Genomic DNA, 27,397 nt, shown 5'->3' with positions numbered 1-27,397 from the left:
TTGCTGTCGCTGTTGCTGTTGCTGATGCTGAGGACTGCCAATCAGAGACGACAGCGGCAAATGTCTTGTTCTTTGGTATGTTTCAGGTTGTCAAGGCTGCCTCAAGTACAAGCACGAGTATATTGTATATGTGTGTGTATGAGTGTATGTGTGAGCTTGTCTCTTTGTGTGCCGGTCATTACTTTGTTGCCTAGGCATTGCTATTGACAATAATTCTAGGTAACTTAACTTGACGCTGTCTATTTCAGCTCTTCAATCTCAACAACGTCTGTGCACAACGCACTCTGCATCATTTGCCATTAATATATATAAAAATCAAAGGAATCTTTACATAAATGTCCATAATATAACTAATAAGAAAAGATGCCACAAAAACAAAAACCATTTAATAAACATTCGTTTTAATGGCAACGCAAAATCGTACTCTCGAGTCTGACCTGTGCTTTTGTTAAGTATACGACAGGTTGGAGTGCATTTTAACGACCTCCACTTATTTAGTTATATTTTAGTGATGGCTTCTTCTAGCGTTTTTATTTTTTTACCAGTTATTTTTCGCTTCTGTTTGGATGTTTGCCGCCTTTGTTTAGCCGCAGCCCAAAGCACAGAGAGAGAAAGCTGACAACGTTCTGGCTTTGACTAAGGTTGCGGCTGTTGCTGTCGCTGTCGCTATCGTTGCCGTCGCCGCTGCTGCTTCTGCTTCTGCTGCTGCTGCTGGCACTGAACAATATGCAATAATAACAATTTACATATTCATGAGACGCTTACGCACACAAACACGCTGAAAAACAGGCAGCAGCCAAAACCAAAACAACGACAACAACTAGCAAACGGAGGCGGCAGTTTGCATAAAGAGCAGCCTCCGCTTAAAAAAGTACAACAACAAGAGCGGAGAAAAAAACAAACACACACAAGCAGAGAGAACGAACTCCCTTTAGAGCACAATCGCTAACCTGGGCACAACCCCAAACCCAATCACAATCACAATGCCCCCAAACCCCAAATTTCCTTAAACCCAACACCAAATTTCTATCTATCCATGAGAGGCAGCCCTTTTGTTAAGACCTAAGAACGAGGTTGAGGGTAACAGTAGCTGACCAAATATTTATATATGGGCCAAGCTCATTTATTTATTTTCATATTTTTATGATATTTATTTTAGGCTTGTCTTTTGTTAACGCCATCTGACTTCAAAAAAACTGTGTTGTGTACAAATTGTTTATGTCTGTTTTCATATTTCTTTGATATTGATTGAGATTTAGATTGGCGAGTGAAGCTACAAGTAAGTATGAACGTAACGTCAACGTAAGAAAATCGTGGCGCTTGTTTTATTTATAGTTGTCAACATGAGTTACCAGCCAAGTTCCTTGGGGGAGTTTCTGGGTCAGCGCCGATGGCTATGAATTGCAAATGAAAGGCAATTCTCAAAATAGCCGTAGTTATGCGAATTTTGAGGCTGTGGCTCGGCTGCCTCGGCTGCTGGTGCTGCTGCTGCTGATGTTGTTGTTGTTGCTGTTGCCAGCCATTGCCACTGTCACTGCTGCTGTCGATGGTTGCTATGGTTGCTCTTAGCTTTTGCTCTTTAGCAATCTCAGCAGAACCTACCACAAAAATAAATCAAAACAAAGCAGCGACAGCGACAACGACGATGATGAGGACAACGACGACGACGACGACGACAAAGCCGACAGCGACTGAGGCGTTATACCAGGCCAAAACGAAGAGCAAACCGAAGATGTTGTCTCTGCTTATGCTGCTGCTGCTGTTGCTGCTGCTGTTGCTGCTGCTAAGCTTTACTCTTTGCCAACGTTGTTGCTGCTGTTGTTGTTGCTCGCGCTTTACAGCATCCACATAACGACAGCGTCGGCGCTGGCATCGATTTTCGCTCTCTGTGGCAGCGACAGCGCGTCGCTCGCCTCGCGTTTTGGACTCTGGACTCTAGAGCGCCACTGCCTCAGTCAGTCAGGTGCAGACAGTTGACGTGTACGGTTTGTGAAGCGGAAATGCGCTAAACGTTTCGAATAACCCAATAGAGAAATTGAGTTGCCTGCAAAACAGAAAGAACCACAACAACAACGTCGACGACAACGACAACGACAACACACACATCAATGCAAACAAATACATAGAAAGCAAAAAGAAGAGAAAAGCATGTACGCCGCGTATTATTATTAAAATGTGAAATGCAAACAAAACAGCAGTAAAATATAAACACACACAAAACTACACACATCTAATAGAGGAAAAAGGAAAGCAGCAGCAACAGCAAACAATAATTGCAATAACAACACGTCAAAAGTCTCGCGCGCGTGGCTCAGTGTGAGTGTGTGCCCGAGAGTAGTGTGCGAGTGTGCGTGTGTGCGAGAGTGTGTGTGACAGTGTGAGAGTGTGTGTGTGCGTGTGTGTGAGTGCTGCGTGTCACATATCAGCAGAAGAAAAAAAAAAAAAGAAAAAGAAGAAGGTTCAGTTGAAAAAACAGCGCAGCGCAGCAGCAGCAGCAGGCAGCAACGGAGAAATTTTTGTTCAACAGCAGAAGGCAAAACCAACAGCGACAGCGACAGCGGCAGAGGCAGCGATAGCAGCAACAGCGACGCCAACTGAAGGTAGGGCAAAAGCATTTTATTTACAGTAAGAGCATAGAGCAACGCCAGCAGCATACTCACCACACCCTGATCCTGCAGGAGACGTAGCAGCAGCAGCAGCGACAGCAGCACTGAAAGCAGCAGCAGCAGCAACAGCAACAGCAGCAGCAACAACAACAGGCAGCAGCTGCGCAAAGAGCAACACTCTGCTCTCTCGCATCTATGCTTTCACTCTGCTCTCACTCTCTTGCATGATTGTGCTCTCCCTCTCTCTTTTTGTCTCTCTCTCAGCTGCTTCACGTGGAGTCTGTGCAAAGCAATTGGCATCCATCTCGCATCAAAGTTATAAAAGTTTTGGTCCAGTTGTCTTTTGTAATTTTTCGTAGCATACTTTTATGCTGCCAGCACAGCGTTTTTTCTTCTTCATTTTTTCCACGTTTTTATAGCCTCAGCAATTTCTTGATTCCACTGCTGCTGTTAATGCTGCTGCTCTTCTAGTTGTTGTTATTGCGACTATTGTCCCAACATGCGTATGTGTGTGTGTGTGTGTGTGTGTGCTAATTGTGTTGGCCAATTTTTGAACGTTTGCCGCTGGGCGAAAGCGTGCACGAAAATTGATACAATGTGTAAACAAAACTAAACAATTACGTGAAATGAAATTGAATTTGGGATCAAGCTGCTTCTCGCTTGCTGGCTCGGTTTTTGCTGACCTTGTGCAGAGCCCGAGATAACGATAACAGCTGAATCCAAGCACAATTAGAGCAAATGCAAGCAATGGGCGTCTTGAATGCTTCTTCGCATCTCGCAATAGCAAAGCCAATAAAAATGTAGGATACTGTGTCAGTCTCTCACACACACACACACATATACAACGAACACGCAATCACACACACTCACAATACTTAGGCATTGGCATGCCATGTGCGGCTTGTGTACGTGTAAATGACCGGAAACTGTGCTCAAGTGCTCCACATTCCCCGAACAACAACAACAACAATAACAGCAACAATGAGCTAAACAACAACTGCCTCATAGACCCATAGCCAAATGCGAGATGAGGCTACTTGCCATAGAGAAGTCCTCCTCGCTTCTCTGTGGTTCTTCTTTATATATTTCTTCTTTTTTTTGCCTTACTGGGAAGCACTTCAATTGTCAAATTGTTCTTGTTTATTGTTGCAATAGTTTTGTTGATGGACAGGTTTGCCTTTCAGTCTACGACTCAGTCTCAGTCGCAGTCTCAGTCGCCGCTCCTTGTTGGTCCTGGGTCTCCTTTCACTTGTTTTTAAAGTGATTTTCGCAGACGTAGTCGCTTTTTATGGCGTTTCTCGTTGTCGTTGCCGTTGTCGTTGACGTTGACGTCTCGCACAAGCAAAACAAAACAATCAACACGGAAGTCTTTTTTCGTTGTTTGCTTGTTGTTATTTTTTTTCCTTCTTTATTGTTGTTCTCAGCGTGTGTGCTTCTGTTTTTCTCTGTATGTGTGACTCACTACATCTATAAGTTTCTCTGTGTTTGTGTGTGTGTGTGTAAATCAACGTGGCCTAGTGCGCTGCTTGAGGTTGACGTGCGCGGGCTTTTGTGTTTCCACAGTTGCGAGTTTTATGCACAAGTTGATTGTGAAGTGTTTTAGCTTTAGCGAGTTGACATTTAAGTTTCTTTTTTTTTTTTTGCTTGCTACCAGAGTTTTCGCAAGGAGTCAGCAAGCAAACAGGCAAGCAACTGACATCACGGCAAGCCAGCAAACTATGTGGCAAAGTTTTATAGTTGGCGATCCAGCCAAGATTTTCCAGTAAAAAAGCATTTTTAAATAAATTGACTCTATGAATTTATAAAAACAGCTGCAGGATACAAAAATTTCAATTCATTATTAATGAACAATATAGAATTCATTTATGTACCATTTATTTTAAAGCCTTTTTAGACCGCCCACCAAGCGAATTCCTTTAAAAGAGTTTCGCTGCGTAAAATTTAATCCTTTGTACAAATTATCCTTTCACAGAAAATACCTTTGTAAAATATTTGCGCAATCTGCATTGAAATTATTTTGATGTAATAACTAAAACAATTCAATGCTGAATTTTACTTTTTTATTTTCACTTCCTTAATGCATATTACAATCATTTGATGATTACATGATTAATTTAGCTGAGGTTTCCCTAATTGTTTTGCTATTCATGCCAACTCATATTAGTCTCGTAATGATTTATTGTTAAATAATTAAATAATTCCATTGCTTTGAACAATGTCTGCGAGAAAATCAAGTGCTGTCAAAATGATTTAAGGAATTCACTTGAAAATTGAAATGCACATGAAATCGACAAGTGGCATAAATTGCATTGCTGGCCAAAGTGAATTAAAAAAAGCAGCAGAAGAATCTAGTTTTGTTCGCTCTTGTGCTGGGTGTGAATGCGGAGGGGGGAAAAAGACTGGCAACACAACAAGTGAGGCCAATGGGAACAGCAATGATACTGCTGAAAATGTTGAGATACTTCAGGAGTGTCAGCATCAGCTACAGATACTCAGCGCAGAGATACATACAAACATACGTAGATAGAAACGAGATACTTAGCGTTGGACCAGACAAAGGCGAAAGGCAATTATAGAAATACAGACGAGCAGCAACAAATAATAAAAGCAAGTTGCCATGGACAATCACAACAACAATAAAGGCTACGACGACGACAAGTAGCTGCAAAAGTTCTGCAACGTTTTTCGCATATTAAACAAAGTTGAAGTTGCCGACGTCAACCGAGACTGAGACTGAAACAGAGACTGAACTGAGGCTGAGGCTGAGGCTGCGAGGCAGCAGCTTCGCGGCAGCCTCATTATTTATTTGATTGCCCGCACAGCCAATGCTCAAATTACCCCCAGGGAGAGCGGGCGAAATAACGACTGAATAGCTACACCCAGTCTCCGTCTCCGTCTCCATCTCGCAGTCGTAGTTGTAGTTGAGTTGAGTTTAGGGGATAGAACACAACATAGCACAAAAAAACAGAATCTGAATAGTCGGAGAGGCAATGGCATAAATGTAATTAATAAGGCAAATTAATGCAAACAATAATACAAATTCATTTTCATGCACAAATGAAACTAAATTACAACAACGTGAGCTAACAACAACCACAACAACAACAACAATGTGCCAGAGACAAAGAGTAAACCAACCGAATCTTAAATAGTCTTACAGATTACAGAGGGATTTATATTATGTGAATATTCAGTTTGTGGCTAATGCAAAACGATGCTAAAAACAATTTACAAGAGAATATACAATAGCGAGAATTTTATGGTGCTTAGATTATTGTAGTTGAGAAATTGAATTTAACATTTGAAATTATATTTAGCTATGCATATTAGGAATTTCAAGAATTAAATAAAATTTGAATGCTATTATTTCAGAAAAATATTATAGTATATCACAAGCAAAAACAGAATTTATATTTAGCATTAGAAAATATATAATATTTATTTATACACATAATGTACTTAACGATTGCATACATTTACTATTGAATTTATGCAATCGAAAAAAAATAAGAATATGTTATTTGTGATTATTATAGGACTTACATTATAGTACAAAACAAAAAAAAATATTTTATATCAAATCAAAAATATTTTATTTGTGCCTAGGAATTTTTTGGATTGAAAAGAATTTCAAAGAAATATAAAGATTGTGTTTAAAAGTATTTAATAGATATGCGTTTGTGATTAATTTAAAAAAATATTTTAGTAGACCTTAAACAAAAATATGTTATATTTGACTTAGGAATTTAACGAATAACGAATTATATATTATTTATTTATATTTGTCTATTACCAAATTGAAAAAATTTTGATTATGAGTTGTGTATTGCAAAGAATTTATATTTACTCAAATTCAATTTATTGACCATGACATTTTTGTGTTACAAACTTGTTGAAGAATGTTGCTAGGCCCCGCCAGGTGAGAGGATAATAAATGTAGACTAATAAGCACAGGGCAAGCACACAAAAAAAGAAAAACACACAAACACATCGACAACTAAACAGTTCGTTGAGCAGAAAAACGAGGAAATCTACTTAATCACGTTTAATTAAGGTGAGTTTATAAGTAGCCGTCTGTGTATTAGTGCTCTGTGCACTGTGTATGTTTCGATGTAGCTACAATTTTTTTGTGAATTGCTTTTATTGCTTGCCATAGTAGTGTAATAGAAGTATGATGCGAGGCAGAGCAGAGGCAAAGACACAAAGAGCGAGCTCACCAGGTAATCGCAGCAGCATGGCCCCCCATAAACCAAACAGCTTCCATGTGCACATAAATGCAAATTAGGGTTAAATGTTGATGTTGACTGTGCGAGTGTGTGTCCGTGTGTGCGTGTGTGTGTGGGAGTGTATGGCTATGTATTAGTGTGCGCACCATAGCGGATTATAATAATAAGCAAGTGCTTAACATAAATGGATTTATTGGCTGCACATTCATCAAGAGTCAAATGTTGGCACTTAGTTTGCATTAGTCGGTTAGTTGAGCATTCCACGAGCTCCACGCTGCCCTTATACTCTTGATTACATGCATCAGATTGTTGTTACTTGGGCACTGGCATTACAGCATTATTATATTCTCAACAGGATTGCTTGTTTTTTTCCGATCCAGTTCAGCTTTAACGTGTATCTCGCGCTGTGGACTCTTCATATAAATTTTTCGCTTTTCACTTTCCATTCTCCAATTGCTGTGCAATATGAATTCCTGCAGAGCATTGCCCTCAATGCGATTAATGTCTGTTAGATCCGTCTCTGGAAAAATCTTGATTAATTCCGGCTCATCAGACATTTTTAGCTGTAATCTTTATTTCCTAAAAATGAATTCGAATATTTCAATAATTTAACAATTTGACACACCGATTTTTGTAGTCTCAAAAGAAAAAGTCAGAAACATAAAGATGTAAGCATCTGTTGTCGATTAATTATCATTGCCGAGCATTTGACACTTGTCGATTGCCGCCTTTATTGGCAATTACCCGAATTTATAGTGTTGAAAAGTGTCGCAAAAAAATGGAAAGGCTTAAAAAACATTTGCGTTGTAAAAAATATGGTTGCGACAACCAATTTTTATGGCGCATTTTTATTAAACAGTCGTTAATCAAGAGAACTCCCCGACAACTGCGAGAAAACACATTTGTATTACTTTGTTGAAATATTAACGGAAGAATTAAATAGGAAATACGAAAAACGGATAATTTAAAAATGTAATTTCATCGAATGAATTGAAATTGAAGACATAATTTATAGAGTTGTTCTGCTATTAACCTATTTAATACTACCAATGCAAAATGTTGAGAATAGAGTTGTTAACATTCCAATGCTCATTTGGAGTAGCTTAAGTAATTCACAATTGTAGCGTATTATATGCTTTTTCTTTTTTCCACCATTGCAAGAATTGTCACATGTTTTGTCATCTCGCTTTGTCTCTCGTCACCGATAAGAAGAGCTTTGAAGTACAGCATACAGAGAAAATCTTTCTACACATTTGGTTAATTGAAAAATCACGATGGTCCTCATCATTAGCAAAAGCTTCGAGACTTATGTCGTTCCACAGCTGTCACTCGCTCTTGGCCCCCGGCACCCCCCGCTGGTTTTCCCATTTATGTAATCGATGCATGTCAAACAGCAAACAACAACAACTGAATGGCGTGTGTGTGACATGTGCTGCACAAAAAAAAAAAAAAACACGAAACGAAAAGCACACAGAAATGAAACGAACCGAAAAGTGAGGGAAGCGAAGGGAGGAGGACGAGTGTAAAGGAAACTAAAGCGGGACACAAAAACCTATCAAGTTGTAAGCTCGTTGATTTCAATTTGTGAATGTGAAATGCAGTCGCATTTGCATATTGCACATACGCCATGTGGGCCAGCCAAACCCTGGCCCCGGCACGTACTTACAACAAGAGCGAAATAGAAACGACACGAAAAACAAAAAAAAATGTTTTCTAATTAAGCGCCAGCAGAAATTAAAAAACATAAAATGCCAGACTACATGGAATCGCATATGTATGTATGAGTGTGTACATATGTAAATGTATGGGATTCGGGCTTTGCTAGGGACTATCCTATTCTATAAATTTTGTGCTCTGTAGACGACGCTTTGCTTTTTATTGTATAAACAAAATGCTCGGGTTTTAGTTTTGCTTTTGCTTTTGCTTTAGCTGATTCTGTTGCTGTGGCCGTTGTCGTTGGCTAAAAAGTACATAAATTTCAAATAAGTCACGTTTCCGGCATTGTCTCCTCCCTTTGCCAAAGTCGCACACACACACTCGAATATATTGCCTAAAAATGTGCTTTGTTGTGGCGTCTGCGGGCAGCGAAAAAACACAAAAATAGTCAACGAAGCCACGGACTATAGAAAACAAAATGCCAAAATGAATGTTAAATAAATGCGAGCAAAACAGAATGCTTGATGTGAAAGTTACGCGACGGCCGACAGTTAGATGAGAGTTGGGGTTAGGGCCAGAGGGATGGAGGGATGGAGGGGTGCAAGCCGAAGAACAGCGGGGATGCTGCGGGGTATTCAGAAAGTTTTTGATTTGTAAAGTTGTACGGTTCAAGTTGTACGGTAGAACTTTGATATTTTCACCGTACCTTTTAAGCTGATTTGCAGATTATTATCAACAAGCAGCAGCAGCGGCAGCAACAACAATGCTTTGCCTTCCCTACGCCCCCCGCAAACCAAGCGCGAGACAACAGGAGTTCAAGTCTAGTCCAACAATAATATACTACTCAAAAATATGGTCTACTCCTGCCGCACAAAGAAACGAGAACTTGTTAAAGAGATGCCATTCATTGTGTGTGTGTGTGTGACTTTAAGATAAAACAAAAATGCTACAAAGAAAATCTACAACAATGCATTTTGGAATTTTATTTTCTTCACTAATGTTATTAAAGAATAGTCGGGCTTACCCCACATACCCTAGCAATTAACTTATTTATACATATGTACGTCTGTGCACCTGGCCATTCACCCACTAGCAACAACGATAGCAGACAACTGACAGCTTATTTTTATTCACCGCATTTTTACTCTCCCATTTCACAGACTTTATTATGCTGCATATACTGCTGCTCGAGCTCCAGCTCCAACACTATTTCCCATCCCACCGTGGGGATTTATTATACACACTTTATGTGCATATTTTTATACCCTAACCGACAGGGCAAGAGAGAACAGGAAGCCAGAGACATGCTGAGTTGTTATATAGCCATGTCCAACAATTCATCGCTGTAGCCAACCAATTTTCTCAGCTCCTCAGATTTTAAGATGTCTTCATAAAACTTTCGGTACAGTTGCCTTCCGGCTATTGGAATATTTTCTACGGTTCAAAGTCGGTCAGTCAGAAAATAGAGTTTATCTATGCGAAGCATTTTTTTTGTTGTTGTTATTTTTCTCGAAAGTTTTTAGGGTATTTGGTAAACGGCACTTGGAAGATAGTAAAAAATATCTCGTAGTTTATAGCATTTGCTGCTCGCCATTTGCTTTGCATTTTTACGACTCAAATTTGTCGTCTATTTGTTGCTGTTTGCCTGCCTGAAGTTTAATTGAATAAGTTTTAAGCGGATTTTACTGCAAGCCGTGCAGGCAGCCAGCATCAGGCTGCTGGCAGCTGAAGTTGGCATCTAGCAGCTGTTGCTCCTGCTACTCCTGCCGCTGTATCACATGGCGTATGTGTGATGTTTAATTGAAATATGCAAACGGCGGCTATGTCCAACGATTTTTGAATAACAAATGCGGCAGCATTTTGCGGGGCAAACACACACAGAGGTGTTGCAATTTGATTGCATCTGTAAGCGAGATTTGCATTCATAATGCGAATCTCATAAAAGGGTTATGAGACTGAGAAGCGGGGAGCTTAGCATAATTTAAGCAGCAGCAATCGGATTACGGTATACACTAAATAAATATTTAACTTTGCCTTAAATTAGGTGGCATTGTGTTATCTCTACTATTTACATAAAGTGTCACCCAGCGTCATAGTGCGAAAAGCGCATATTATTTGATATCGTTTTAACATTCTCTTTTCTGTTTAATCTACTCTATAAATACACTCACACACATGGCAATTGAAATTTGGTATGCAAATGCCTATGGTTATAGCATAGTATGCGACATATGCAGATGAAGTTGGAGAAAGAGAGAGAGAGAGAGAGAAAACTTTTTCTTACATTTTAAGCATATTCATCGAGTAAATACTTTATGTTATATTAAATTGTTGAGGGGAAAAATGCTGAGAAAGTTTTTAATGAATTCCACACATTTGAGATTCTCTGTTTGAAATATTTTGCACTTTATTTGTATGTGAAGCTTCTCAATGGAGTGACCATTTCCTGTGCACTTTACTGTCGCATCGCATCGCATCAAGCAGATCCTGATAATTGCAGTGTGAGCAATGCCAATTGCAATGATGTTCACAGGAAGATGGCCATTTCCATTTCCTGCCAGTTTGTGGCAGCACTTGGATGGGTGCCTTCTTCTTTTTTTCGTCGTTTTTTTTTTTTCGTTCATTTTTAGTGAACATAAAAAATCAAGCAACGTTTGCCTTTGTGCGTTGCCTACCTTTGGGCGTTGCACGTGCCGCTAGCGCCCTCAAGTACACCTACACATACACAAAGTGGAAAAGAGAGAGCGAGTTGTACGCACGTCGAAATGTAATTTCATGGCACACAAGTTTTTAATTAAATTTCATGGCAGACGATGCAGCCGAGGCAGAAGCAGCCTTTTAACATGCAATCAACAAACCACTCTGGCATGCATATAGGGCAGTTATACAAGTGCATATACACATAGCATATATATATATATGTATATATAGTGACTGCTATAAGTTTATGTATGTGTACATATAGAGTAGTATGACTACAACTATATATATATACATACAAATGGCACACAAAACTGCAGCCTTAATGCGTTTTTCAAGTGGCAGCCAAGCATCAGGAGCAGCTACAAACACGAGCAACAGCAACGGAAGCAGCTGGCAAGGCGGCCATTTTGCAGTCAGGCAACGATCCACATCCGCAACCGGACAAGCCAATGGCTTCAGCTACCTCGCTGTCTCCATCTCCCTCTGTCGCTCACTCTCTGCATCTCTCTTCAGTTTCTCTTAGCGCACTCCAACGGCAATCATCGTCACATAATTTTATTAAGCTCTTAGCCAGACAGCGTCCATAAACCGAACAGGTCCTCAGTTTGTTGCCAGCGTCTGTCTGTTTGCGGTTCGTTGCCTGTTGCAACATGTTGTTTAATAACATTGAAGTGGTCCGAACCACTTAGGCGCAATGCTTGTAACGTTACAAAATATTTTATAGATATTCTGCATACACGTAGCCTTAATGATCAAAGCATATGCTGACTTCATATTATTTTACCTTCAATGTAACATTGTCAAATTAAATCAAGAATCTTCATGTCAATTACAATTTCTAGTTGTTATGCTGATTTCAATTTCTGCAGCACCTGCTTCAATACTTTTCGTATTTTTACTTAAATTATTTTACTTTCAATTTAATATTTGTATTTGTTGCCAAATTAAATCAAGCATATTACAATTTCAATTTCTAGTTTTTATTAGAACCCCAATGACCAAATACGTTCAGTATGTACTACGATTTATTAAGATACATATTATTTTACTTTCAATTTCACATTTGTTTACCAAATTAAATCATGAATATTCATTTCAATTACAAATTTCTAGTTGTTATCTCTATTAATTCTGAATGTCCATAAGATGTTGTGCGTATTCAATTATTTTACATATTTATTGTATTTTATTTTCGAAATATCATATATCATTGTTGGAAGAGTATTTGCTACGTCTGATTTTCTTGGTTTAATTATGCACTTGGGCGAATGGCAGTTGACTTTCAAGCTTACTACCGGTCAGCTAAATTGCATTTAAAGCAGTCACCAGATCATCTTATTGCCCTGGGGGTGTTAAACAACATAGCAGTAAATTTGGTGAGGGATGAAGGGAAAAGGAGAAGAAGAGAAGAAGAGAAGAGGAACAGAGGAGGTTCCATCTCTGATATTTATTTCATTAGCCAACGTTGTTGTTGCTTGTGTATTTGCTGGCAAATCAAACAAAAATGCCTGTCAAGCTGCTTGCCAAAGACACTTTGACTTTGTTTATGGTAAACAGACAAGCGATGTGGCCTCGGGGTCTGCTATGTATTGGCGTGGGCGTGGCATGCATACACACACAGACATACACATGTACGTACACATATTGCTAATGCAATTCGCTGCTGGCCTTGTGTTTGCAGCGCTGTTGTTGTCGTTGCTCGACGTTGTTGGCTGTAGTTCTTAGACAGACGACAGCCACTGTCTATATCGTCTCTCTGTCCCGATGTCTGTCTGCGGCGAACACACACACACACACACTCATACAGAGAGAGCAACACACACACGTGCATGGCATGGCATAGCTGAGTTTAGCGGGCGGTCGAAGTGCGGCTGCTGCTGAGGCGCAACAAGTTATGCAGCCGCAATTAGTTGGCTCGTCCCTCCGCAAAATTTCTTGGCACTAATGCCAAAACCAAGCCACACACGCGACGACAACAACAACTACAACAATGACAAGAACAACAACAGAAGGAACGTCGTAGCAATGCTACGCTGTCGGCAGATTTGTGTGTGCGCTGCGGCATACACGGCGTATGCGTTATGCAATTTCATGGAGGCCACAGACAAACACATGCGAATTGAATACCTATAGATATGTAGATGTTGAGTGGCAATAGGCCACCTGCTTTCAGCTAATTTGGGGAATGTTGCTGAATTGAATGCTTCGCATATTTAATATAATTGCAGCTACATCCATGAACAGCAAATTTATTGAATATTTTCTTAGCTTGCAATGAATAAAGTATTTTAAATGAAACCAAATTCTGAAACCAAATTCTGGGCATACTAATAATCTTTTATACCTCGATTATATATTTTATTATATCCCAACCATTTCAAATAAAATATGATACAAATCTCTGTCTGCTCTCGTCGTCAAATATTTATAGTCATTAGAGACGACCTTTAGAAGTGCCCACATTATTGTGTGTGGCTAAATTTGATTGCATTCATTATGCAAATGCGCAAATTTTAAGCAAATTGTGTGGATGTCACTTTATATAAGTAATCATACATATGTATGTATGTATGTAGTGAGGGAATTCTTCTCATTTTTTGTAGTTAAATTTTTGTTTATGTGTCCGGCAAATTTATGTGGCAATTAACAACACTCTCAGGGCACACACTCGACCCAAAATATTCATTAAAATTTTCCATTGTTTGCCAACAGATTTTTGTGGCTTATCGCAAGTGCAATGTGTCTTCAGTTTTCTGTGTAAAGTCTCTTGTGTAAATTTAGAAATTTATAGTTATTTAAAAATTCAAAGACAGACGGACGCATACGCACACACATGCAAGTGACTGGGCAAGCGTGTGTGTGTGTGTGCATTGTGTGGCACTTTTGTAGCCAAATATGAATAAATTATCGAGCCATTGTTTGCTGCTTGAAACGTAACCAAATTGCCAGTGCCCAGCTAGTAGAGAGAAGTTTGTGCCAAGACTCCGGCCATAAGCAACACGGATGTATGTATACATATATGCACCAGTCGTCGAAGTAGTGGAACTGGGGAAGTGGAAGTGGAAGTGGAACCAGGAATAGGGCATTGTCTTAACACCCCCTCGCAACTCAGCATCCACAACGCTAGTTGAATGTGCCAAATGTACCTCCGCCCAACCCTTACAGATGCTGTTGACATGGCTTTTGTCATTTTCTGGTTACGGGCAAGCGAACAAAGCCAAAACTCGAAAGGAAGCATTCGCCCAAGGGTGGAAGGGCGACACAGACAGAGAGAGAGAGAGAGATAGAGAGCAAGAGACAGCTACATGTGAACATGGGACGTGAGCAAACTTTGACTACTGTTGGCGCCGTGTTGTTTATGGTGTATCAAATTTAAAGCAAAGATAGTGATAAATAGAAACATAGAGACGGGAGAGAAAGATAGAAAGATTGAAAGAGAGAGAGGGTGAGAAATGGTAGAAAATCAGATCAAATATTTCCACTTTTGCTGTATAATTGAAATTGTACTTTTAAACGAATATACCAAAAGCCGCACAAACATTTTTCGATCAATTATAATTCGTATTTATTCCACATAAAATGACACAAAATCCCATTTAAGCAAAAGTGTTTCAATTGTTTGCAATTACAAAATAATCAAGAGCCTTTAATTATTTAGAAACTTATACGATTAGAGTTATGTTTGCATATATTTTGATTAATTACAGCAAAGCACTCAACTCTCAAATGTGCTTTGTAGTGCAAATTTATTTATTTATTATTATTTCAATTTATATTCTCTCTTTTATTAATCGTGCACACGTTTTGTGAATCAATTATGACGATGGCCAGTGAGAATTATGTGGAACAACTTGAAGTACAACTAAAGCCAAAACTTCGGCACTTGAATTGGGACCAACACTCGTGCCGTTTTGGCAGTAGCCATAGTAGTAGCTCTACAAAAGTTGTCGAAAACAAATGCAGCATTTCAATTAAGTAACTTGGCAGGCAACTCGGAAGATTGAACGCTCCATCGGGATGCGGCAGGGAAAGTTTCGCTTCAGAAAAATGCTTCAAATGGATGAGTGTGCGGAGTACCGAGATCGACATCGCCATCAACATTCGTTCTATGGCCCCAAGTTGCTCCAACAAAGTTGAGTAAAAGCAGCGGCGGCAGCTCAGCAGCGACAGCTAACCAAATGGCCTGGCATTGCTCATACGCCCCCCGTGCCGAGGGCGAGCAAAGTACACAGTGCCCAGGGCCCGTGGCGAGGCCAAAAGGTGGCGCATGAAAGTGCTCAAGTAAAATGGGCAAATCGTTAACGTTGAGCCAACTTCCACTCACTGTACGGATTTTACGAGTGCGACTATGTCTTGCTCTTCCTCTTGCCAAACCAAAGCTGACTGAAATGGTTGACTGACTGAAGACTTGACTGTTCCGGGTCGGGTCTAGTCAACAGTCGACAGCCGTCAGGGTGATCGCATCGTATGGCATTTCGCATTTCGGTTTCATTGTCAATTGACACTTTTCCAGCTGCACTCACACAACGGTCAAAACGGGCGACTGCTGTCCCACAGTAGTAAGGGGCGCCCCTTTGTGAACGACTCGAGTCGAGACCGTGCCACGTTTGTTTTATGGCCCAGTGGCAGCTGCTTATTGCTTTCGTTTTGCTTCAATGTGGCAACGTGCACGGTTACCACTTTGTTTGCAACACCAACTTTGAGCGTTTCTCGCTTGTTGCAGGCACTGCAAATTGAAATTGTTGCAACTTTGCTGGATTTATGTTGTTGCCACTCCCATCAGAGCAGCACATAGCAACAACTCTCTACCTTCACAGTGAAAGAGCTAAAGGCGGTTGGGAGCGCTGCTACGTGCACTTCCGCTAATTAATTGGCATAGGAAATTAATATCAACTTAAATGTATTTAGCCTTGATTAATGAATAATTGATGGACAGCTGCACTGAATGACGACCTGACGGACGGGCAGTTGACTGACTGACACACCGAAAGACCGAAAGACAGGCAGCCTCCCAGCCAGTTTGTGGCAAGGTGGCAGCAAAACAAGGAGTGGCAGCTGCGGTGGCTCATAAGCAAACTTCAGCTCACCTCGGCAAATGGGCAAAAAAGTTGACATTTTTAGCTTCATTAATCATTTAAGCGGGTCGCACAGGTTGACACGACAAAAACACCGCATGGACCAGAGGATAAAGGCACAAAGGCGGGGAGGGGGCGGCAGGCAGCGGACGGTGGTGCGAAAGGCCAAGAAGTGGCAGGCGGCACCAAACATCCGTGGGCAGGCTGTTATTAATTACACAAATGGAATGAAACTCCAACAAGCTGGGTAAATATGCAAGTCAATATCCAAGCAAAAATAAATACAAATAATCGTAAAAAAAAAAATGGATATTGCATTAATAACTCCATGGAATATAAAAGAATACAATTCAACTCGTCCAAATTGCAATGTGAACAAACAGCTATTTAATTGATTTTTACACGTCATGCTTTTCATTTTAAAATCATTTTATTTTCTTGTGAAAGATTTTCATTTGACTATATATTAATTCGGATTACATGAATTTCAAGATAAACTTGTGTCATAGTGAATGTGAAAACAGATCTGCATTCTGTTTTAAAGTCAACTGGTCATATTAATTTTAAAATTTTTTTCTAATTTTGCAAACTTAAGTAAAAAGAAAATATCGAATTTTTGACTATTCGAAATAAACCATTAACTATGCAACCGCATCAAAGAAAATTTATATCATTCCGATTTATCCTGCGCTGCCTTGAGAAACTCCTCTTTTACGGCCTGCCGTTTTACCTTCCCATTAGAATTCTTAGCCAGGTTTGGGACAATCTGAACTCCTGCATGCAGCTGCTTATAGTTCTCGCTGATGTTTTCCGCAACAAAGTCCAACACTTGGTTGGCTGTTAATTGACATCCTGCTTTAGCTACCACTGAAGCAGCTGCTGCATCGCCGTCGATCTCATTCCAAATGCCAAAGACACAAACTTCAGCCACTTCCGGCATACGAGCTATAACTTCCTCGATCTCACGTGGATAATACATTTTCGTTCTAAACCTAAGGAAATCCTTTTTGCGACCCACAATATAAAGGTAGTTATCATCATCAAAGTAACCCAAATCACCAGTGTGAATCCATCCTTCGGAGTCCTGAATCTCTCTCGTTGCTGGAATATTGTCATAGTATCCTCCCCAATGTTGTCCAAGATGACAATGGATCTCTCCTTGTTCGTTGGGTCCTAAAGCTTCACCACTATCGCTAACAACCCGCATATGAACATTAGATTGAAGTGTTCCCACCGATGCAAGTTTTGATTGAGGTCCAAAATTCCAGGTAACCACGCTGCCCATCTCTGTCACGCCATAGCCTTGATGAAGAATTCCCTCAAATTGCAAATATAATTGCATCTTTTCCCAATGTCTTAGTTAGAGATCGATCTCCCCCGAACAAGATACACCGTAGACTGCGTAACTGCTTTGCATTGACCTCCGGACTATGTGCTAGCGTAGAAATGAAAGAAGTAGGCAACAAAGTCCAAGTGATTTTATATTCCTCACATATTGTCAAGAAAGAAGCAACACTAAAAAACTTCTTTGGAAATAACTAGTAGAGTTCCATACACTCCCGCTGAAGTCAAAACCAACAAACCAGACACCCAGTCTAGTGAACTTGGCGAATATTGAATGTCACCTTCACTTAGATAGCTGCAAAATTAAATAACTTTAATGATTCATTTCGGTCTCACTAATGAAGGTTTTACCTGTAAAATTCAAATATCTTTCGACTGTTCGAAAAGGTAACTGCCTTTGGGATGCCAGTTGTGCCAGAGGAACAGAGTATAGCCAATGTTCGATCTATGCCATTTTTAAAGCTTTCGGGTTTGTAATCCGATTGCAATTGTATTTGAAATATATCAAGGATGTTTGTAACACCTTCAACAATTCCGTCGATGATTACAATCTTCGTTTCGAATTGCTTATTTTCACTATTCATCTTATCAGCCACATATTTCAATTTATTGTAGCTTTCGGCACCACAAAAAATGATTCGCGGCTTTGTTATATTTAGCAAATGGCAAATTGTGGTCTCAATAGTGTCAGGATGCACTGTATGAAATGGAGTTCCATTGAACATGCAACCATAAGCCAACGACGCAACATGAGTTGTATTCCTCGCGAGTATGGCCACAATATCGGTTTCTTTGATTAATCCTTCTTGACGCAAATATGCACCTACTTTAGACGCATTTTGCAATAATTGGGAGCGAGTCAGAGTCGTTTTCTCGCTATGAGATATTTGACAGATTCTTTCGGGATCCTTTTGCAATTGTTCAAATATAATCTCACCAATTGTTAGATCATTGCTGTAGGAACTTGGTTCACTGGCTCCTGACCAGATTTGTAGCTCCGGATTGTAGCTGGTTGTCAGACGTCTAGTTAGGTCTAACATTTTTTTGTTACTGATATCTCTTTTGGTGTTCGGAAAGTTTTTTGAGCTTTCTTCATACTCTTATCAAAAAAAATTGCCACAAACAACAACAAAAATTTGCTACAATTTCATAATAGCTTTGACCGAAAAGTCTTTCAAAAAGAAATTATTTCTTGAGCTGATAGTATAGAATTAAAGTTTATCAGCTGGCAGCTCAGATGTGAGTACAAAGATTTTTATACGTGCTGGTCATAGTCTAAAAGTATACTATAAATTTATGCATACTGGAGATGTATAAGAGATAGGGTTTCGACAACACTTGTTATTTTTCCTCGATTCAAATTTTTGCAAACCCGCTTTCGCCTCATTAATCAAACAAAATCGAATACCAAGAGAAATTTTGAACATGGTGCTAGTACATTCATATATTTATAACACAAAACAAAATTTTGTATGATTCCCAAAAATTTGCGTTGAAGCTTAATGAAATCGTCAATCCGTAATAATTACATACAGTGAACAAAACACAACAAAGGAAAATATTGAAACCGCGGGTATTCCATCATTATTCACTCATTATATCACTCAGATTTGTCCTGTTGCTTTGAGAAATTCCTCTTTTACGGCCTGCCGTTTTACCTTTCCGTTAGGATTCTTAGCCAAATTTGGGACAATCTGAACTCCTGCATGCAGCTGCTTATAGTTCTCGCTGATGTTTTCCGCAACAAACTCCAAAACTTGGTTGGCTGTTAATTGACAACCTGCTTTAGCTACCACCGAAGCAGCTGCTGCATCGCCGTCGATCTCATTCCAAATGCCAAAGACACAAACTTCAGCCACTTCCGGCATTCGAGCTATGACTTCCTCGATCTCAAGTGGATAATACATTTTCATTGAAAACCTAAGAAAATCCTTTTTACGACCAGCAATATAGAGATAGTTATCATTATCAAAGTAGCCCAAATCACCCGTGTGAATCCATCCTTCGGAGTCCTGAATCTCTCTCGTTTCTGGAATATTGTCATAGTATCCTCCCCAATGTTGTCCAAGATGACAGTGGAGCTCTCCTTGTTCGTTGGGTCCCAAAACTTCACCACTTTCGCTTACAATACGCATACGAATATTAGGTTGGATTAGACCCGCCGATGTCAATTTTGATTTAGGTCCTAAATTACAGGTGGCTCCGCAACCCATCTCTGTCAGCCCATAGACTTGATGAAGAATTCCCTCAAATTGCAGATATGATTGCATCTTTTCCAATGTCTCAGATAATGATCGATCTCCCCCGAACAAGATATACCGTATAGTACGTAATTGCTTGGCATTAATCTCAGGGCCACTTATTAGCTTTGAAATATAAGGGGTAGACACCAAAGTCCAAGTGATTTTATATTCCTCACATAATGCCAAAAAAGAAGTGACACTAAAAGCTTCTTTGGAAATAATTCGTAATGTTCTATACACTCCTGTCGTAATCAACACCAATAAACCAGTTACCCAGTCTAGTGAACTTGGCGAATATTGAATATCACTTTCACCGAGATATCTGCAAAATAAAATAATGCTAATGATTCAATTTGCTGTCATAAATTAAGCTTTTACCTGTAAAATTCAAATATCTTTCGGCTATTTGAAATGGTAACTGCCTTTGGGGTGCCAGTTGTACCAGAGGAACAGAGTATAGCCAATGTTCGATCTATGCCATTTTTAAAGCTTTCGGGTTTGTAATTCGATTGCAATTGTATTTGAAATATATCAAGGATGTTTGTAACACCTTCCATAATTCCGTCGATGATTACAATCTTCATTGCCAATTGCTTATTTTCAATATTCATCTTATCAGCCACATATTTCAATTTATTGTAGCTTTCGGCACCACAAAAAATGATTCGGGGCTTTGTTATATTTAGCAAATGGTAAATTGTGTTGTCAATCGTGTCAGGATGAATTGTATGAAATGGAGTTCCATTGAACATACAGCCATAAGCCAACGAAGCAACATGAGTTGTATTCCTCGCGAGTATGGTCACAATATCGGTTTCTTTGATGAATCCTTCTTGACGCAAATATGCACCTATTTTAGACGCATTTTCTAATAATTGAGAGCGAGTAAGAGAAGTTTTCTCGCTATGAGAAATTTGACAGACTCTTTCGGGATCCTTTTGCAATTGTTCAAATATAATCTCACCAATTGTTAGATCATTGCTGTAGGAACTTGGTTCACTGGCTCCTGACCAGATTTTTAGCTCTGAATTGTAGCTGGTTGTCAGCCGTCTAGTTAGGTCTAACATTATTTCGTAACTGAAATCTCTTTTGATTAGTAGCACCGAATTATTTTTTGTGGTATCTATGTACTCTTTCTTATCAATCTGATATGGTATCATTTAAAGTTATATAACAACTTAGATTAGTTCTTAAATACAGATTTTATTGCTCGAGTTGATATCATATCATAGAAAAGAAATTGAGAAATCTACTTTCGATTGTGCTCTACTGAGAAATAACCGCTACTATCTGCAGTTAAATGGCCAATAGACAAGGACTGCGCTGGTATTACTGATAGCTTGCACCTACTTTTGACGCATTTTGCAATAATTGGGAGCGAGTCAGAGTCGTTTTCTCGCTATGAGATATTTGACAGATTCTGTCGGGATCCTTTTGCAATTGTTCAAGTATTATCTCAACAATTGTTAGATCATTGCTCTAGGAACTTGGTTCACTGGCTCCTGACCAGATTTTGAGCTCCGCATTGTAGGATGTTGTCAGGCGTTTACTTAGGTCCAACATTATTTTGTTACTGATCTCTCTTTTAGTGTCTGGCTTGCATGAAAGTTTTTTGAGCTTTCTTCAGACTCTTATCAAATAATAATTTGCACCAAACAAACAACAAATTTGCAACAATGTTATAATAGCTTTGACCGATAAGTGTCTGAAAAAGAAATTTTTCTTGCTCGAGTTGATAGCATAGAAGCAAGGTTTATCAGCTGGCAGCACAACTGTGAGTATAAAGATTTTTATACGCGCTGCTCATAGTGCAAAAATGTACTATAAATTTGTGCATACTGGAGGTATATAAGAGATAGGGCTTCGGCAACACTTGTTATTTTCCCACGTTTAAAATTTTTGTCAAACCCGCTTTCGCCTCATTAATCAAACAAAATCGAATACCAAGAGAAATTTTGAACAACATTTTTATGATTCCTGAAAATTTGTGTTGAAGATTTATCAAATCGTCAGTTTGTAAGAATTACATATAGTTAAAAAACACAACAAAGGAAAATATTGAAACCGTTGGTATTCCAAGTAAGCTTCATCATCAACTGAGCATCAAAATTACGCGAGAATTATATAATTCAAATTTGTCCTGTTGCCTTGAGAAATTCCTCTTTTACGGCCTGCCGATTTACTTTTCCGTTAAGATTTTTAGCCAAATTTGAGACGATCTGAACTCCTGCATGCAGCTGTTTATAGTTCTCGCTGATGTTTTCCGCAACAAACTCCAACACTTGATTGGCTGTTAATTGACAACCTGCTTTAGCTACTACCGAAGCAGCTGCTGCATCGCCGTCGATCTCATTCCAAATGCCAAAGACACAAACTTCAGAGATTTCCGGCATTTGAGCTATGACTTCCTCGATCTCACGTGGATAATACATTTCCATCGCAAATCTAAGGAACTCGCTTTTTCGACCCACAATATAAAGGTAGTTATCATCATCAAAGTAACCCAAATCTCCCGTATGAATCCATCCATCCGAGTCCTGTACCTCCGACCTGGCTAGTGCATTTCCGAAGTATCCTCCCCAATGTTGTCCAAGATGACAGTGGATTTCTCCCCGTTCGTTCGGTCCTAAAGCTTGACCACTTTCGCTTACAATACGCATGCGAATATTACGTTGGATTAGACCCACCGATGACAGTTTTGATTGAGAACCAAAGTTATAGGTGGCCCCGCAACCTAACTCTGTCATTCCATAAACTTGATGAAGAATTCCTTCACATTGCAAATACGATTGCATTTTTTGCAATGTCCCAGTTAGAGATCGATCTCCTGCGTACAGTATATACTTTAGACTACTTAGTTGCTTGGCATTCACCTCCTTACTATTCGCTATCATAGCAATGTAAGGGGTAGCCACCACAGTCCAAGTGATTTTATATTCTCCACACAAGGTCAAAAATGAAGTGGCACTAAAAGCTTCTTTGGAAATAATTCGTAACGTTCCGTACACTCCAGACGTTATCAAAGCTACCAAGCCAGACACCCAGTTTAGGGGAGTTGCCGCATATTGTACATCATTTTGACAGAGATATCTACAATATAAATACAAATTTAAATGATAGATCTGGCTGTCATTAAATAAATTGTTCTTACCTGTATGGATCAAATATCTTTCGACTGCTCGAAATGGTAACTGCCTTTGGTTTGCCAGTTGTGCCGGAGGTATTCAATATGGCCAACATTCGATCTATGCCATTGTTAAAGCTTTCGGGCTGATAATCAGGTTGTAATTGTGTTTCAAATATATCAAGGATATTTGTAATACCTTCTACATATCCATCGAAGATTATGAACTTGGTTACCATTTGATTATTTATCGTATCAGCAAAATTTTTAATTTAGCGTAGTCTTGTTCACAACAGAAAATGATTAGGGGCTTGGTTGCAATAAGAGAATGGTAAATTATAGAATCACTCATGTCAGGATAAAGTGCATGGAATGGCGTCCCATTGAACATGCAGCCAAAGGCCAACGAAGCTTCATGCGTTGTATCCCTCCCAAATATGGCTACAATATCGCTTTCTTCAATGAATCCTTCTTGACGCAAAAATGCACCAACTTTAGACGCATTTTCTAATAATTGGGAGCGAGTTAGACTCGTTTTCTCGCTATGAGAAATTTGACAGATTCTCTCGGGTTCCTTTTGCAACTGTTCAAATATAATCTCACCAATTGTTAGATCATTGCTGTAGGAACTTGGTTCACTGGCTCCTGACCAGATTTTCAGCTCTGGGTTGTAGCTGGACGTCTGGCGTGTACTTAAGTCCAACATTTTCTTGCAACTGTCGTGTTTCTTGTGGTGCCATTTATATACGAGAATAAAGAACATTCACTTAAGATACCTGTATCTTTAAGAGCTTTAGCGCCTTCATAAATTATAAACTATCGATTTAATCTTCAGGCAAAACCACCTTAAGATTTTAAAATTTATTCAACTCCTGCTTATCATGAGTTTAACAGGAGGTCCGGTTTCTCGATGTGTGAGTCTGAAACTAGGTCTTTCTGATAAGTAATGACGACTTACCATGAATGCGAGATATGTTTGAGACAAAATAATCTTAAAAAAAATTTCTACGCTATCTCATTGCATTATATGATAAGATTAACAATTTATTACAATTTAAACTATAAGTTCTTAGAATTTTATTGCAAAGCAATTAGTTGCTTTGCATAGAAGTAATGTTGAATTGAATACAACCCTTTAAATTTGTACATGTCATGCTGCGAGTTTATCGACGAGCAGCACAATTTTCAGCTATTACAACTATCTCGATTATATTGTGTACAACAGAATGCACTTTTCCAGCTCCGTTAACAGAACGCCCAGCAAAGTAATGGCATTAGCCACCTCTATGTAAACCATGGCCACACAATTTTAGTCAATTATTTATTTTGCAGGCAGTGCGAGGAGGAGGCGATGTGAGGCAGGCGGGCAGGCGACCAGGACGAAGCTTATCTTGACAGCCATTAAATGGCCGCCAAGCGTTAGAATGTGTGATTTATCTACGGACAGTCCGCATATAAACACACACACTTACACACAGCATGTGAATGTGGTATGTGGAAGTATATAGTACTTGTATACGTGTATGTTTGTAGGTGCGTGTGCATTTTTAGCACGCACTGTGAGAAGCGTGACCAGGTCGGTGGGACGTATGTATGTACACATAAGCGACTGACTGCTTATCGCGCTTATCACGCGACGCTTTCGCTTTGCTGGTGTCATGTTGTATAGAATGTGTATAATTTTTATCGCATGATACTAGCTAGCTAGCTAACTGGCATTGCTTGGTTTAGTTTATTGACCCACAACTAGGTAAAGTAACAGGCTGGCAATTTGTTAGCGGCTTCGATGGGTTCATCCGGTGTAACAGCCATAAATTTTCGCCAATCTACCCGGTATATTTTTTTCGGCTTCTTTTTTGGCTGGGGGCAAATCGAAAGGAAGGGACAACATTTTCATGCGAGCTAATTTTGAGTTAAGGTTGCGTTTGAGACTCGCTTGGGTTCGCTTGGCAGCCTCTAAAAATAAAAAGCACACGCCCACCGCCTATGACATGCGCCATGATAGATGATTTTGCTCTTTGGGGCTAATAATAGCTCTGGGAGAGCCTATAGACATGCTCCATCTCTCCTGCTCCTGCTCCTGCTCTCCCCACGACTGGGGCCCGAAGCATCTCTGCTCCTTTTGCCCCTTTGTAGCATCACTTTCATTAAAAGTTGCGTCTGGGCGCGAACAATGTATTGACATTTCAATTAATTAACAGCCTGAAAGCGTTGGTCGATACAAGCTTTGACCTTTGGCTGAATGATGTTTCAACGATGCCTGACAATTTACGAGAGGGGGCTGAAATATTTCTGAATATATTTCTTGAAGTAAAATATATTTATTAGCCTTTAATGAAGCGATTTTACTTCAAATTGATATTGATATCGCTGAAAGTTAAACAAACAGATATTAATATATTTTTATTCGATTGCTTTCGATGACTTCTCGAACACACCTCGCTTTTGGGAGCTGCACTTTAACCTTTGCCTTCAAACAAAATCTCTACTGCCCCCCTGCCCCCAACATCCCTGCAAGTTCACGGAACATCCCGGAAAATGAGGCAATGTTTTCATTGTGGAGGCAAATTTGAAAATTTTATCAAATGGCTGCAAAAAATAAATGTTAAAGTTAAGTCTCTGGCTGAGGTGGGCTTTATGCAAATCCTTACGCCACAAAATGTCACACACACACACTCACATACGCATATAGATACCAACACACACTCACACACACACACGAGTACTTGCACGAAACTCTCGCAAGAACGTCTAAACGGCGAAATGCTACTAAGCCCACTTACTTACAATTTAGCGAAAAACAAAAAAAAAATATAACGAAACCGAGAGAATAATAATAAAAAAACAACAACAACAAACTGCGAAAACGAGAGTGTAAAAAAATTTTGCATACATAAAACGAGAAGAGAAGCGTGCGAAGCAAAAAAAAAAATGAATCCAGCTTTATGGCACGCATACAAGTACAGTTGCATACGCACACACAGGCACAGACACACATACACGGAATACTTGACTTTATTCCATTGCTTGCAGCGCAAGTGCCTTAATAGTGTGCGTAAGCGAGCGCCTGTGTGTGACTGTGTGTGTGTGTGTGTAACTGTATGTGTGTGGACTACTTTCTCGCCGTTATACAAGCGGGCGGCACAAAATCCAATCAACATAACGAGCTACAAGCGCCGCTGAGCGGCATAAAATGCAAAAAAAAAATTATATATATGTACAGATATATGTTGTGGGTGTCTGTCTCTGTGTGTGAGTGTGTGTGTGTGTGTGTGTTGGTGTGGGTTTGTGTCGAGATTGCACACACAGCATGCTCAGCACGCTCAACACGCTATTTGGCAGAGAACACTGCGCGAAATCAAGTTGCCGGGGTGACTGACGCCTTAAGCCAAGTAGAGCGCCATAAGCCCAAGACACCGAACCGGAAAAGGGTTAGACCAAGCAGAATGGAATGGAATTCCGTATTTCAGAAATCATTGCTCGTCGTCTGTCTGAAAGCCCTAAGCCATCGCCTACTCGCATAAAGTCCATTGCTCTTGGAATCGTTGTCATCTCCCGCATAACAAGTGGAAATGCTTTATTTAAATCAAGTCCGGATGGTTCAAATAATTATTATTTTAAACAGATCCCACACTTGAAGTATTTACTAAGAAACCAACAAAAGTATGTTCTGAATTTCGTAGATGAAAACTAATTTTCAAACATAACAAAAATCCAGCTGATTTAACTAGTTTTTAGCATATTTTTGCATTCGAATGAGTTGTGAAATAAGAATAAACCATACCTTACACTTGCATAAAATAATGCACTAAAATTTCAGTGCTTGATGACTATACAATTAAAATTATTCTAAATGTGGGGAAACAAATTAGAAATGCAGTTGATCAAATTTCACATGCAAATCAATTATAATCCTAAAAAAAGTGAAGCATACTTTTAGGAATGTTTCAATTGCAAACGCAACAAATTTAATTATATTTAATGTTACGTAATTGCACACTGCTAAGCCAACCGCAGGCAAATAAATCACTCAATTAAAATAAAATAAAAAATAAAACAATTTAATTTATAAATAATGTGCAAAATGGCAAACCAGCTGCGTGCCTCAAGCCCCCCAACAAAAAAAATCCTCTGCGAAACTCAACTCTGCGTATATTTTCTCCCGGCTTCCCATTAATATTGTCCACAAGAGTCTTTTGTACGGGCGTTCATTCAACTTATAGCCAGAAAGTGCAACAACAACAACAAGCAGTGTGACAAGCGACATGCAAAATAAATAAAATACACAAACGCACATACACAAACAAACAAATGGCCTGAAACTGAAACTGAGACTTGGAGCTCTGGCCAAAAGGCCGAGAGGTAGACAAAAGTGTAGTAAAAATTGTGCACAGCTCAAAAGTGTGTCGACTTGGCAGCA

General features: G+C 39.4%; 5 protein-coding genes across 21 annotated transcripts in view; 1 reads left to right on the top strand and 4 right to left on the bottom strand.

The window, feature by feature from the left end:
- Nucleotides 1-1,949: 1,949 nt before the first annotated feature.
- Nucleotides 1,950-27,397, top strand: part of LOC133835997 (glutamate-gated chloride channel) — a 45,491-nt gene continuing 20,043 nt past the window's right edge. For 11 of the 15 annotated variants that reach the window (XM_062266220.1, XM_062266223.1, XM_062266216.1 and 8 more), the window contains exon 1: nucleotides 1,950-2,600. The gene's annotated coding sequence lies outside the window, so the exon portion shown is untranslated. The remainder of the gene's footprint in view (nucleotides 2,601-27,397) is intronic. The other 4 variants (XM_062266218.1, XM_062266217.1, XM_062266211.1 and 1 more) reach the window with 1 other exon arrangement.
- Nucleotides 16,829-17,608, bottom strand: LOC133837722 (luciferin 4-monooxygenase-like). Its single transcript, XM_062268583.1, has one exon. It carries the CDS (start codon nucleotides 17,606-17,608, stop codon nucleotides 16,937-16,939), a length of 672 nt encoding a protein of 223 aa, XP_062124567.1. The 3' UTR covers nucleotides 16,829-16,936.
- Nucleotides 17,782-18,997, bottom strand: LOC133837721 (long-chain fatty acid transport protein 2-like). Its single transcript, XM_062268581.1, has 2 exons — nucleotides 17,962-18,997; nucleotides 17,782-17,905 (listed from the first exon to the last, which is right to left on the bottom strand). Exons 1-2 carry the CDS (start codon nucleotides 18,648-18,650, stop codon nucleotides 17,782-17,784), a joined length of 813 nt encoding a protein of 270 aa, XP_062124565.1. The 5' UTR covers nucleotides 18,651-18,997.
- Nucleotides 19,211-21,410, bottom strand: LOC133837719 (uncharacterized). 3 transcript variants are annotated; one of them, XM_062268580.1, is made up of 3 exons: nucleotides 20,232-21,405; nucleotides 19,598-20,175; nucleotides 19,211-19,541 (listed from the first exon to the last, which is right to left on the bottom strand). In XM_062268580.1, exons 2-3 carry the CDS (start codon nucleotides 19,652-19,654, stop codon nucleotides 19,215-19,217), a joined length of 384 nt encoding a protein of 127 aa, XP_062124564.1. In that variant the 5' UTR covers nucleotides 19,655-20,175; nucleotides 20,232-21,405; the 3' UTR covers nucleotides 19,211-19,214. The 3 variants fall into 3 exon arrangements, with proteins under 3 accessions (XP_062124564.1, XP_062124562.1, XP_062124563.1); XM_062268579.1 differs by having other exon boundaries at nucleotides 19,401-19,530; nucleotides 20,232-21,410; XM_062268578.1 differs by having other exon boundaries at nucleotides 19,211-20,175; nucleotides 20,232-20,733.
- On the bottom strand, nucleotides 21,825-23,225 carry LOC133839015 (uncharacterized). Its single transcript, XM_062270311.1, has 2 exons — nucleotides 23,005-23,225; nucleotides 21,825-22,943 (listed from the first exon to the last, which is right to left on the bottom strand). Exons 1-2 carry the CDS (start codon nucleotides 23,214-23,216, stop codon nucleotides 21,983-21,985), a joined length of 1,173 nt encoding a protein of 390 aa, XP_062126295.1. The 5' UTR covers nucleotides 23,217-23,225; the 3' UTR covers nucleotides 21,825-21,982.

Source organism: Drosophila sulfurigaster, chromosome 2R (assembly GCF_023558435.1).
Source record: "Drosophila sulfurigaster albostrigata strain 15112-1811.04 chromosome 2R, ASM2355843v2, whole genome shotgun sequence".
NCBI classification, from domain to species: Eukaryota; Metazoa; Arthropoda; class Insecta; order Diptera; family Drosophilidae; genus Drosophila; species Drosophila sulfurigaster.
Note: the sequence above shows the minus strand (reverse complement) of the source record. Positions and strands in the feature narration are given on the sequence as shown.